Source organism: Salvelinus sp. IW2-2015, linkage group LG3, assembly GCF_002910315.2.
Source record: "Salvelinus sp. IW2-2015 linkage group LG3, ASM291031v2, whole genome shotgun sequence".
Lineage (NCBI taxonomy): Eukaryota > Metazoa > Chordata > Actinopteri > Salmoniformes > Salmonidae > Salvelinus > Salvelinus sp. IW2-2015.
Genome location: NC_036840.1, coordinates 3,504,188 through 3,517,614, shown reverse-complemented (window position 1 = coordinate 3,517,614; position 13,427 = coordinate 3,504,188). Strand labels below are relative to the sequence as shown.

The window sequence follows — 13,427 nt, the reverse complement described above, 5'->3', positions numbered from 1 at the left end:
GCTCCAACAGCCCGTTGTACTCTTCCTTTTGCTGTTTTAGCTGTTCGCGGTGGTGCCTGTCCTTTTCTTTGGCCTTGCGGATGGTGTCTTTGCGAGAGTCCTGGGCCTCCTGGAGTTTCTTTTGCAGTGTTTCGCAATCTGACTCCAGTGAGGCCACCTGGGACTGMAACCCAGGGATTTCAGCTGAGGTGTCAGCCTCTGGAGTCTGCTGAGCTCCCTCACTCAGCCTTCTGTTCATTTCAAGTGTCTCTTCCAGAACCTGATCCTGCTGGCTGATTTTCTGTTCCAAAACCTCCATGGCCTCTTCTTTGGACCTCAAGGCTTGTCTGAACTCTTCGAGAGTAGTCTCAATTGCCATAACCTCTTGTTTTCTGTCTTTTTCTAAAGCTGGTACACTTGCAGRGGCTTCCTCCGTTGCTTTCCCTACCTGTCCTTTCCTTTGATCTGCCTCTTTCTCAAACTCTGTAACTTTTTTCATCAGCTCTTTGCGCTGCACCAGGGCTGCCTGCAACCTCTTTTTAATGGTGGCCACTTGGGTTGTCAGATCCTCTTTGTCCTTTCGCAAACTAGTGAGCTCATCRCCATCCTCTACATGACTCTCCCCTGTCGCTTTCTCCTTTTCTCCAGCTTTCTCAAGCTCAATTATCTGCTCCTTCAGTTTCTTGACTTCAGTGCTCATCAGGAACTTCTCCTCAYCGGTCTGGAGTAGTTTGGCAGACATGCCATTGCTCAGCTCCATCATCTCCTGCTCTTTCTGGGTGATRCGCAGTTGCAGCTCGTTAATCTCTGTGTCCCTCTCAGACAGTACAGCTTTGGCCATGTCCCTAGCCTGGGAGAACTCCAGTAGGCTGGCCTCCATGTCTTGGAGCTTCTGCTCCAGCTCAGARGAGGTGATCTCCCCTTCTTCCAGCTGGGCGCTCAGCATCCTGGCCTGGCCCTCCTGCTSAGAGAGAGAGCGCTGAGCCTCRTCCAGGTCTGCCTGCAGGGCCTGKATCTGCTGCTCCTTGGAGCRGCCTTCTGTCTGCAGGCTGGCCAGCTGCTCCTCCAGGAGATGCATCTCCATGYTCTGCCTCTCCAAGTCAGAGCCACTGTGCTGGGCCACCGTGTCCATCTSTGASCTGGCTGACTGGAGCTCTTCCTCATATCTCTGGGCCTTGGACTCTGCCTCATCCTTGGCAGCTGCCAGGGACCGAATCTCTTCCTCAAGGCCTTGGGTTCTCTCCTGTGACTCTGAGGCAGCCTCTCTCAGTCTCTGGAGCTCAACCATGAGCTCACTGTACCTGTTCTGCAGCTCATCTGCTAGGGCCTGGGCAAACACCTGTCCAGGGGCAGAGTCAGAGTCAAAGAGGGTCGCCCCCTGCTGGCTGAGGTGCACCTGCACAGTCTCACGGATGATGACTGATGAGGACTCCACCTGGACTGTGGATGTTTCCKGCTCAGAGCTGTTCTCTTCCCAGGATTGCACCTGGAGCTGGCCAAAGCCCTGCAGTATGGGAGGCGACTGCTGACCTTCATCTTGGTTCACAGCCTCTAGGAGGGTCCAGCTGCTGTGGGCCACCTCGGAGTCACTGCTAGTGACCATCTCATCAGAGGAGGCCCCCTTAGATTCTCCGGGAGAGTCAGACTGGGGTTCAATGAGCTCTGGACTGCTCTCGTTATCAGCGGAGACTGACAGGATTGACCTATCCTCTGCCACCAGGGTGGTGTCCTCCTCTTGCGTGTCTTCTAGGAGGTCTGGCAGCACTGTAGGACTGTCGCAGGGGGCCATGGCAGTGTCCTCACTCTGGTCTAGAATCTGATCAGCGCTTACCTTGAACGCATCATTTGAGCCCTGCTCTTCAGCCAGCACAAGACTCTCTCGCAGGGCAGCCAACCCATGGTCTTTCTCCAATAGCTGCTGCTCCAGAGCCAATATTTGGGCTGGGGAAATCAATAAAGATGAAAATTAATAGCCAGCCTAATTAATTCACAATACACAATTAATTGATCATACCTGAAATGCCAAAACAGATATTTTTCATGTACCCCATGCAGGAATTTAAAGCTTCCTAAAATTCGATCCTACCACTGGCACCTCCCAGTAGTTCATGAMTAGACCTATATATTATAGATTTCCTTCCAGAATTGTGTTTCTAACTGTTAACAATTCAACAATTGAGATGATTATTGACATACTGTCAACATACTGTCAACATACTGTCAATACTGTTCAAATACTGTCAATACTGTTGACAGTATTGTCTACTAAACCACCAGTCTTTCAGGTTTAGTTACAGACTGTGTGAAACGGGTAAGGCCTGTAACCGCATCTGCATCACTATGCCGAACTCTGTTGTCAGCGGGGCCTGTGACAGCACACAGTGTCCAATCCTATGCAAACACATCAATAGAGGGTGTGTGCTGCTGGAAGGACGTATGACTGGTCCTGGTGGTTGGCTTTTAGATTCAGAGAATAAAAACACACATTTTAAAATAGGTCTCCTTACCTTTTTCAGCATCAGTCACTTCTTCCACAGACGGGTCAGTCACACACTGGACCAATGACTCCCTAGCAGCCTAGGAGAGAAAGACAAAGGCCTGAGTTATTTCTGAACACACAGAGGGTGTAAACTGTATGACTTAATAATACATCAATCCCATTGAAGTGGGACTACGTTCAAAATGAAGTGAGTTAACAGTTTCACACAGCTGTAATGTAGTTACACAGTAGTTACACTGTAGTTATGATGGGCCTGAAGGTCAGCCCAGGGCTGCAGTCATAACAGAGGATCAGTGGAGAGGCGATTAGCATTGCCTTGACCAAAACGACAGGAGGACATTCTGCCTCAGCATTATTAAACCCAACCACTGTCTCTGTCCCTCAGGCTGTCCCCTCTGAGATAGATCGTGGCCGACTGACCTGCCCCAGTAGTCAGGGCAGAGACCAGAGAAACTTCCCCACATGAATAAGCATGTGTGACACTCAATGTGCTGACTGGGCAGTCCTCACAGCACAGTGAAATAACAGCACACCAATAGATCATATTGTATTAGACTGCACACACATACAGCACAAATGAGGGTTTGTCGCTTTCTATTGTGACTCCGCACAGTCAACAAATTCTATTTGGGAAGGGAATTGTCTAACAATTAGATTGAACATACAGTGCCTTCAGAAAGTATTCACACCCTTGACTTTTTCCACATTTTGTTGTGTTACAGCCTGAATTTAAAATGTATTAAATTTAAATGTTGTGTCACTGGCCTGAACACAATACCCCATAATGTGAAATTGGAATTATGTTTTTAGACATTTTTCTAATTATTTAAAAATGAAGAGATGAAATGTCTTGAGTCAATAAGTATTCAACCCCTTTGTTATGGCAAGCCTAAATAAGTTCAGGAGTAAAAATGTGCTTAACAAGTCACATAATAAGTTGCAGGGACTCACTCTGTGTGCAATAATAGTGGTTAACATGATCTTTGAATGATTACCTCATCGCTGTATCCCACACATACAATTACCCCTCAGTCAAGCATTGAATTTCAAACACAGATTAAATTACAAAGACCAGGGAGCTTTCCATTGCCTTGCAAAGATGGGAACCTATTGGTAGATGGGTAAACATTTTAAAAGCAGACATTGAATATGCCTTTGAGCATGGTGAAGTTATTAATTACACTTTGGATGGTGTATCAATACACCCAGTCACTACAAAGATACAGGCATTCTTCCTAACTTAGTTGCCGCAGAGGAAGGAAACCACTCAGGGATTTCACCATGAGGCCAATGGTGACTTTAAAACAGTTACAGAGTTTAATGGCTGTGATAGGAGAAAACTGAGGATGGATAACAACATTGTAGTTACTCCACAATACTAACCTAATTAACAGAGTGAAAAGAAGGAAGCCTGTACAGAATAAAAATATTCCAAAACATGTCTGTTTGCAATAAGGCACTAAAGTAAAACTGCAAAAAATGTGGCAAAGAAATTAACTTTTTGTCCTGAATACAAATCGTTATGTTTGGGGCAAATCGAACACAACACATCACGAAGTACCACTCTTCATATTTTCAAACATGGTGGTGGCTGCATCATCTTATGGGTATGCTTGTCATCAGTAAGGACTGGAGAGTTTTTCAGGATAAAAAGAAACAGAATAGAGCTAAGCACAGGCAAAAACCTTGAGGAAAACCTGGTTCAGTCTGCTTTCCAAAAGAGACAGATTCCCCTTTCAGCAGGACAATAACCTAAAACACAATGCCAATTATAAACAGGGTGGGTCGAGCCCAGAATGCTGATTGGCTGACAGCCGTGGTATATCAGACCGTATAACGTCAGCAGCATACCACCCTGCATACCACTGCTGGCTTGCTTCTGAAGCTAAGCAGGGTTGGTCCTGGTCAGTCCCTGGATGGGAGACCAGATGCTGCTGGAAGTGGTGTTGGAGGGCCAGTAGGAGGCACTCTTTCCTCTGGTCTAAAAAAATATCCCAATGCCCCAGGGCAGTGATTGGGGACTCTGCCCTGTGTAGGGTGCCTTCTTTCGGATGGGACGTTAAACGGGTGTCCTGACTCTCTGAGGTCATTAAAGATCCCATGGCACTTATTGTAAGAGTAGGGGTGTTAACCCCGGTGTCCTGGCTAAATTCCCAATCTGGCCCTCAAACCATTCACAGTCACCTAATTAATCCCCAGTTTACAATGGGCTCATTCATCCCCCTCCTCTCCCCTGTAACTATTCCCCAGGTCGTTGCTGTAAATGAGAATGTGTTCTCAGTCAACTTACCTGGTTAAATAAATAAATGTAAAAAATAACATGGGTATGACAAAACATTTATTTTTACTGCTCTAATTACATTGGTAACCAGTTTATAATAGCAATACGGCACCTCGGGGGTTTGTGATATACAACGTTGCGTCGTGCCTAAGAACAGCCCTTAGCTGTGGTATATTGGTCAAATACCACACCTCTGGCCTTATTGCTTAAATATACACTGAGTGTACAAAATATTAAGAACACCTGCTCTTTCCATGACATAGACTGAACAGGTGAATCCAGGCGGAAGCTATGATCCCTTATTAATGTCCCTTGTTAAATCCACTTTAATCAGTGTAGATGAAGGGGAGGAGACAGGTTCAAGAAGGATTTTTAAGCCTTGAGACAAGTGAGACATGGATTGTGTATATCTGCCATTCAGAGGGTGAATGGGTAAGACAAAAGATTTAAGTGCCTTTGAACGGGGTATGGTAGTAGGTGCCAGGTGCACCGGTTTGCGCAAAGAACTGCAACGCTGCTGGGTTTTTCACGCTCAACATTTTACCATGTGCACTAAGAATGGTCCACCACCCAAAGGACATCCAGCCAACTTGACACAACTGTGGGAAGCATTGGAGTCAACATGGGCCATCATCCCTGTTGAACGCTTTCGACACCTTATAGAGTCCATGCCCCGACAAATGGAGGCTGTTCTGAGCGCAAAAAGGGCGGTGCAACTCAATATTAGGAAGGTGTTCTTAATGTTTTGTTCCTAAGTGGCCTAGTTACARTTGACTTAAATCGTCTTGAAAATCTATGGCCACACTTGAAAATGGCTGTCTAGCAATAATCAACAACCAACTTGACAGTGCTTGAAGAATAAAAATAAAAGTGCAAATATTGTACAATCCAGATGTGCAAATSTCTTAGAGACTTACCCACAAAGCCTCACAGCTGTAATCGGTGCCGAAGGTGATTCTAGCTGTATTGACTCAGTGGTGTGAATACTTATGTAAATGAGATATTTCTGTATCTCATTTTCAATAAATGTAGTAACACTTCTAAAAACATGTTTTCACTTTCTCATTATGGAGTATTGTGTGTGAATGGGTGAGAGCAAAAAAGATATTTAATCCATTTCGAATTCAGGCTCTAATACAACAAACTGTGGGTTATGGGTCAAGTGTTATGAATACTTTCTGAAGGCACTGTAATTTCCCTGTCTGACATAAATAGATGCCATATATTAACATAGGTCTTTGTTCATTGGTCATAGTTTTTTTGGCATTGCATCACTTCTCAAATAACGAGCCTTGTAAGACATCAATAGCTTGTCTTTTACACAGATGAAAATGAGCCCACCATTTGGTCAAATTACTGAAACAGACGAAGAACATTAGAGAATCTAGCAATGGGTACAACAKACTGAAGAGTCTGGTCATTTGGGGCTCACAGATAATAAACCATATAAGCTATTTCTCCCAAAGYACATTTTGATGTTTATTTTCAGGTTATTACAGGATTCAAAACAAGCTTACAACATGTGCTACCTTAATTAATTTAGTAGTCGTAACAATACCCTAAATTAATTTAGTGCGTCTGACTGCTCACCATTCCAATTTGCTGCTCCAGCTGTTGTATCCTAGCAACAGCCTCTTCGCCTTCTGCAGTGCGCTTATCCAGTTGTTCTGAAAGAAAAACACAATTATTAAATACGCTGCAAGCAAGCCACTTGTTAGGGTATCATGAATGCTTTACACTTATAAACGGAACCTGCATGATAGTGTATTTGGTTCCCTTACCTTGCAATGTCTCCATRGTGTGGGTGACCTGGGCRCAGCGTTCCTCGCTCTCCCTCTGCTCCACCCTCAGCCTCTCCAGMCGGGCCTCCAGGGCCTGCAGTGTATCCAGGCACAGGGCCGGRTCRGTGGRAAYAGGGCTGTCCTCCTCGGCCCCCTCWCCAGCCAGAGAGCGCAGGCCTGTCAACAACTCAGCCAGGGCCTCTCCTGCCCTTTGYCCCTCTCCATGCTCCTCTCTTAAGGCAGCAAGCTCCTTCTCCAACCTGGCTACTTCTCTGTTGGTCACTTCCTCCCGCTCTCTAGTGGCCCACTCCAGTTTCACTGTCAGCTCCTCCATCTGGGCTGCTCTGTCTCTCTCTGAAGCCTCCAAACTGGCTAGCTGAGCAGCTCTGTCGTGCTCTGAGGCCTCCAGGTTGGCTAGCTGGGCTGCTCTGTCATGCTCTAAGGCCTCCAGGTTGGCTAGCTGGGCTGCTCTGTCCTGCTCGGAGGCCTCCAGGTTGGCTCGGAGGGCCACCAGCTCTGCCTCGGCCTGGCTAGACCACCCAGCCCACTGCTGCCTCTCCTCCTCCCTCTGCCTGCTAGCCTCAGCCAGCTCCTGCTCCCTATGCCTGCCAGCCTCAGCCAGCTCCTGCTCCCTCTGCCTGCCAGCCTCAGCCAGCTCCTGCTCCCTCTGCCTGCCAGCCTCAGCCAGCTCCTGCTCCCTCTGCCTGCCAGCCTCAGCCAGCTCGTCCTCCATCTGGCGGAACTGAGCCGTGAGGATCTGCAGAGAGAAGGAGGGAGAGTTAGAGATAGAGGTAGACGTAGAGGTAGAGAGAGAGGCAGAGAGAGAGAGACAGAGAGGCAGAGAGGGGCAGAGAGAGAGAGACAGAGAGGGGCAGAGAGGGMAAGAGAGGCAGAGAGAGAGAGMGGGAAAGAGAGGCAGAGAGAGAGAGAGAATGAAGACAGATGAAGGACGGGGACGGTAGGGTCTACAACGAGAAATGCTCTGCTGTGCCAGTAAAGCAGTGATTTTGCATTTAGATGAGAAATTAGTCTGCCCCTCAGCCCTTATGTAACATGCAACTTGTCAATCACCAAATGTACTTACTCAATCAGTGTCACTCCGCTGTCACACTAGTAACTTGGTGAATAATGTAATACAGTACTCTGTGTCAGTCTCTTCAGATGGGCTCATTTTGCCCAAGGGTCAGTCAGGTTGCATTGTTATTCTATTGTGGGACCTTCATTGAGAAAACACCATTCCCACTATGGCTCTACACTGACCAGCACAGTAGAGCGTGTCTGTACCTGTTTCTGCTGGTCGGCATTGTTCAGCTCCCCCTGCAGCATCTCCAGCACCTGGCAGCGTGACCGCATGGCTTCCTCATGCTCCTCACAACGCCGCTGGGCTGCACGTAGAGCCTAGCAACACACACACTAAGGGCTTGGGTACAGGCTAAAAACAGTGTATAGGACCTGGCCTGTATGAGGGAGTGTAGAGTGAGTCAGAGAATGAAGTTTGTACCTGCTGTACTTGCTGCAGCTCGGCGTCGTTCTGCCTCTGCACTGTGACCCTCAGCAGCTCGTCCTCATGCTTCTGGATCTGCTCCTGGAAACGCACGTCCTTTTCACAGACAACTGCCTGAAGCACACGAACCTAAAAGAATGACACATCTCTGCAGTCAGCTGAAGGGCCCTTTTTTATAATACAATGCAATCCGGAACATTTTCATTGAAAATGGTTAGAGTGACAAGGAAACTGGCACCTGCTCCGTGTGTACGGCTTCCTTTTCACACAGGGCCTGTTCGGACATCTGGAGACGCTCCTCGAGGTTCTTCGCCGAGGTCGAGACCTCACTGAGCTGCTTCCTCAGCTCCTGGAGTTCCTCCTCCACAGCAGGAGCTGAGCCGGTGAAGGAGCTGTCTGGAGAGCTCTTCAGGAAATAGACAAGGATTTCAAAATGTTATTGATGACAAAATAGTCTAGTGTAGACCAAACTGGCTGTTTTTTTTTTTKTTTTTTTAATTTAACCGTTATTTAACCAGGTAGGCAAATTGAGAACACGTTCTCACGTTCTCTATACCATGTAAAGAATCTACATCATTTTAACTGAATACATAACAGCTAAAATACACATCAGAACCATGCTTATTGAACGTGGAGTTATTTGAACTCGGCTAAAGGACTTACTGCTGCTCCCTCCTGCCCCTTGAGGTCAGCAATTTGTTTGTTCAGAGCAGCCATCTTGGTTTTGGCCTGCAGCTTTAGTTTAGTGAAGCGTGCCTCCGCTGTCTCCCTTTCGCTCTGTAAACACACCAACAAACACAGCATTGAAACTTGTGTTCCAGCAACAACAGCATCCTCTCAGTATACTTCTGACCACAATCATTATTTGACAAGAAGTGCATCAAATATGAATATTTCATGAACCCAACCCACACGGGAGAGAAAAAAAATCGAAGCTAAGCATTGAGGGCACATCCATATAAAACCACTGCATTCATGTCTCACACACGCATACAAAGTCAAATCAATACCACACAGGCACGCGCACACACACACACACACACACACACACACACACACACACACACACACACACACACACACACACACACACACACACACAACACACACACACACACACACACACACACACCACACCACACACACACACACCAGAGGGAGCAGCCCCCTATCTACATTGACGACGAGTAGTGGAGAGGTGGAAAGTTAAGTTCCTCGGCGTACACATCACGGACAAACTGAAATGGTCCCACCCACAGACAGCTGGTGAAGAAGGCGCAGCAGTATGCCAACATACTGACTCAACTCCAGCCACTTAATAATGGAAAAATTGATGTATTCAATTTATCACTAGCCACTTTAAACAATGCCACTTTATATAATGTTTTCATACCCTACATTACTCATCTTCATATGTATATACTGTACTCTATACCATCTACTGCATCTTGCCATCTTGATGTAATGTATCACTAGTCACTTTAAACAATGCCACTTTATATAATGTTTTCATACCCTACATTACTCATCTCATATGTATATACTGTACTCTATACCATCTACTGCATCTTGCCTATGCCGTTCGGGCATCACTCATTCATATATTTTTATATACATATTCGTATTCATTCCTTTACACTTGTGTGTATAAGGTAGTTGTTGTGAAATTGATAGGTTATATTACTTGTTAGATATTACTGCATGGTCGAAACTAGAAGCACAAGCATTTCGCTACACTCGCATTAACATCTGCTAACCATGTGTCAATTTGATTTGATTTGACACACAAAGTCAAAACAATACATGCAGGCCCATAAAACCAAAGGAAAACACTCCCACCTGTACCCAGGTCTCACCTTGAGCTGCGTTTCGAAGGTGGCCAGCTGGCTGTCCTTATCTCTGACCACCTCCTTGAGATGCACTGTCAGCTGCTCCAGATGGGCCAGCCTCTCCAGGGGCTCCTCCTCCACCCCAGGCCCAGACTCCTCAGGGGCCCCGGGGGCATCTCCAGGGGGGAGTTGGGGAACCAACATATCCTGCAGAAGGGCCACAGAGAAGAAGAGTGGATACAAATATGGGGACTTGGAGAACATTAAGGCCTGCAACGGTGATCCGTTAGAGCAGGGTTTATCAAACTGGGTCCTGGGGCCCCCTCCCCCTGGGTGCACATTTTGGTTTCTGCTCTAGCACTACACAGCTGATTCAAATCATCAGAGCTTGATGATGAGTTGGTTATTTGAATCAGCTGTGTAGTGCTAGAGCAAGAACCAAAATGTGCACCCAGGGGGCCCCAGAACCGAGTTTGGGGAACCATGTGTTAGAGTGCTGATCAGTTTTGCCTTTTAGATCACAATGGATTTATTATTATGGACAGAGAGGAGCTGATCCTAGTTAAACGCTACTACTCTGAGACAGTTGATAAATATGGGCCCAGGACAGAAAACATGTGCCGTGTTATGTAAGCTTGTGAGGGGTTGAGGGAGTCTCTCTTACCTGAGGGGCTCCATCGGGGGGCTCGTCCCCAGACAGCTCCTGCAGGACGTTGGTAAAGCCCTGGGACAGCCGGCTGAACATGTAGCCGAAACTGGTGGTACAAGACAGAGACATTAGGCCTTTATCTGGACAGGTGGGACCTGGGTCATGGTCAGCAGGTTTCAAAATATCCTACCCAAAAAGGTCCTTCAAGATGTCCTACCCAAACTTTCCAAATATATTTTGTGGCTTTCATATCTTCTGAGTCCATMGATGCCACAACAAAATAAATGATAAGCTTATCAAAGTTTATTTTATTTTATGGTGAATATTCCATGCAGTGTTTCTTACCATGCAAGATCCCTGATCAAAGTAAACCCATGTCCTAACATGATACTTTCACCTTGGTTTGACATGTTAGATATGAGATTTCTGAGAGATGCCCAAGATTCTAGAGTTTTTACATTGAGGGTTCTGTCTCAATCAATCAGTACTTATAAAGCCCTTTTTACATCAGCAATTGTCACAAAGTGATTATACAGAAACCGGATAAAAAAAACTCCATGGAGTTTGCATTATGATGCATTTACAATGTTAGCGCCGCTGTTATGTTATGATTCTCATTTCTGTGTATAGAAATGATTTAAGACAAAAACATAGGTTGACTAAAATAATCAATGGAAATAAGTGCAGTGGATGATAACAATTGAGACCTGTGAAATCATAGAATGAGGGTTCCTGGACAGTCAATCACTGGAGGCCCCTCGGAGGACCATCCCCCTCAGTGAATTTCATAAAAATTATGAAATTTTCAAAAAGTTAACCTTTTTAGATCAAACTATACTAAATATATTCACGTCACCAAATAATTGATGAAAACACACTGTTTTGTAATGAAGGTCTACAGTAGCCTCAGCAGCCCTCAGCACCATAGTGTAGCTGGAGGACAGCTAGCTTCTGTCCTTCTCTGGGTACATTGACTTCAATACAAATCCTAAGAGGCTCATGGTTCTCACCCCCTTCCATAGACTTACACAGTAATTATGACAACTTCCGGAGGACGTCCTAGAAACCTATCACAGCATGAACTGACATGTTGTCCGTGCAATCAAAGGATCAGAGAATGAATCTAGTACTGAAAGCATAAGCTACAGCTAGCTAGCACTGCAGTGCATAAAATGTGGTGAGTAACATTAGTTGACTCAAAGAGAGAGAAAGACAGTAGTTGAACGGTTAACAAAATAATTTATTAAAAAAATTAAGGAAAAGTAAGAGTGTTGTATTTTATTTGTGTTACTTTCACTTACTTGGCTAGCGAATGCAGCTAGCTAGTTAAGTGTACTCAAACAGAGAGGGATTCTATGTTAGCTAGCTGGCTATGGCTAAACAACACTGGATTTCTTCCAAGTCAAGGTAAGCTTCTTTTAATTTTTTTTTAACTTATTGCCACCGGGCCCACCAGTTCATTTATGGAAAGAAACTGGTGAAAAAAGACCTGAATTTGTCGAATAGAAATTCACATTTGCAACTGTCAGCTAGATGCAGGCAAGAGTGTGGAAGGCTGTATTGACTGTGTCAGTCTGTCACCTTGATTCTCCACCTCATTCATAGGCTAGGTTGTAGCAACCTCACGATGGGTACAGGGGAAATTAATGTTACATTGAGCTGGGTGAATGTGTCATCCGATATGCTGTAATAGAAATAAGGCCATACTCATAAAAATGTATCATCCTCCATCATCTTAAATGGCACCGACCGCCACTGCAGTCAATCATCCTTTGTGCCAATAATATACCTGTGGCAACATACATTTACGGGCATTATTGTTATTGCGACCCAGATAGTTCGTGCAGAGGGCCTCGAGGTTCGAATGTCACCCGAAGAGCCGAAGACTGCCGAACAATAGGGCCATTCGACTGCGGCTGCGTCACTTCGTTTTGCCCACTACTCCTGAACAGCAGATTATGGGGAGAAATGGGTGGCTTACTTTCTGAACATTTTGACAGTGCTGTCTCCAACCATAGTAAGAGTATTTGATGTATATACATACATCGGAATTATGATGTATTGGTTGCGCTTGTATTAAAAACAGCACAGTAGACAATCTCAGAGAGAAAGCGAACGAGTTAGCTTTTCAGTGCACGTAGACAAGCAGCTAGCTAGCTGGCTAACAACGATAACAATATTGTCTAAAGATATCGCCGTGCCTTGTTTTTTTTGGAGCGTGTGGCAGCTGTTCTAAATTGCAACTCTGGGAATGGTGTGCTGATAGTTGAAAGAATGAGCGACTAACCTGTATGAGAGCTTCTCAGATTTCTGTTTATGCTTTGTATTTGATAAATCTCCTCTGCTGTATTTCTGTGCATAGCCACATCACCAAACATCCCGGAAACAAAACTTGCAGAACATCGATTGGCCAGTGGAGGATTGCGCAACAGTAAGGGGGAGTCTGTAAATTCCGACCATTTACCATTTTTGTAGAGACCGTTTTAGGGACATGGACATTTAAAAAAACGAAACATGTGCAACGTGCGCCAAAACACAATTTTTTTTACAAGATAATGTTTTTGTCTTTTTATACCACGATTACCCTTCTGATCCATTTTCGTTTGGAACCACACTGCTGAATTTATTAGGATGGGGCCGGGTCATGACCCACGGGTCAATCTGATCATCAACAATGGAAGACAACTTGGACGAAGCCTTCTCCTACTTGCACACTACACCACAGTGTTTGTGACCTTTGTGAGTCGCTCTGTGAACTGGTTCGTGCAGATGCTAAAGTGGACCACACTGTTTGCAAGGTACACTGCGTCCGTCTTTGACTCTGTCTACAGACACCTGCATTGGTGGCGTAGAAGGGACGGTGGAGGGGTTGCCAAGCAGATCTGCCCCAGCCCTGACACAAAA

At 45.6% G+C, this 13,427-nt stretch overlaps 1 protein-coding gene across 1 annotated transcript in view; it reads right to left on the bottom strand.

Annotated features, from left to right (window-relative positions):
* Positions 1-12,918, bottom strand: part of LOC111955743 (golgin subfamily B member 1) — a 24,541-nt gene extending 11,623 nt beyond the window's left edge. Inside the window, 11 exon segments of the mRNA XM_070436460.1 lie at positions 5-1,920; positions 2,487-2,556; positions 6,351-6,427; positions 6,542-7,298; positions 7,826-7,939; positions 8,052-8,174; positions 8,284-8,451; positions 8,709-8,822; positions 9,902-10,081; positions 10,539-10,629; positions 12,811-12,918. Of these exon segments, the coding sequence (XP_070292561.1) occupies positions 5-1,920; positions 2,487-2,556; positions 6,351-6,427; positions 6,542-7,298; positions 7,826-7,939; positions 8,052-8,174; positions 8,284-8,451; positions 8,709-8,822; positions 9,902-10,081; positions 10,539-10,619 (3,600 nt within the window). The 5' untranslated portion in view covers positions 10,620-10,629; positions 12,811-12,918.
* Positions 12,919-13,427: the final 509 nt, after the last annotated feature.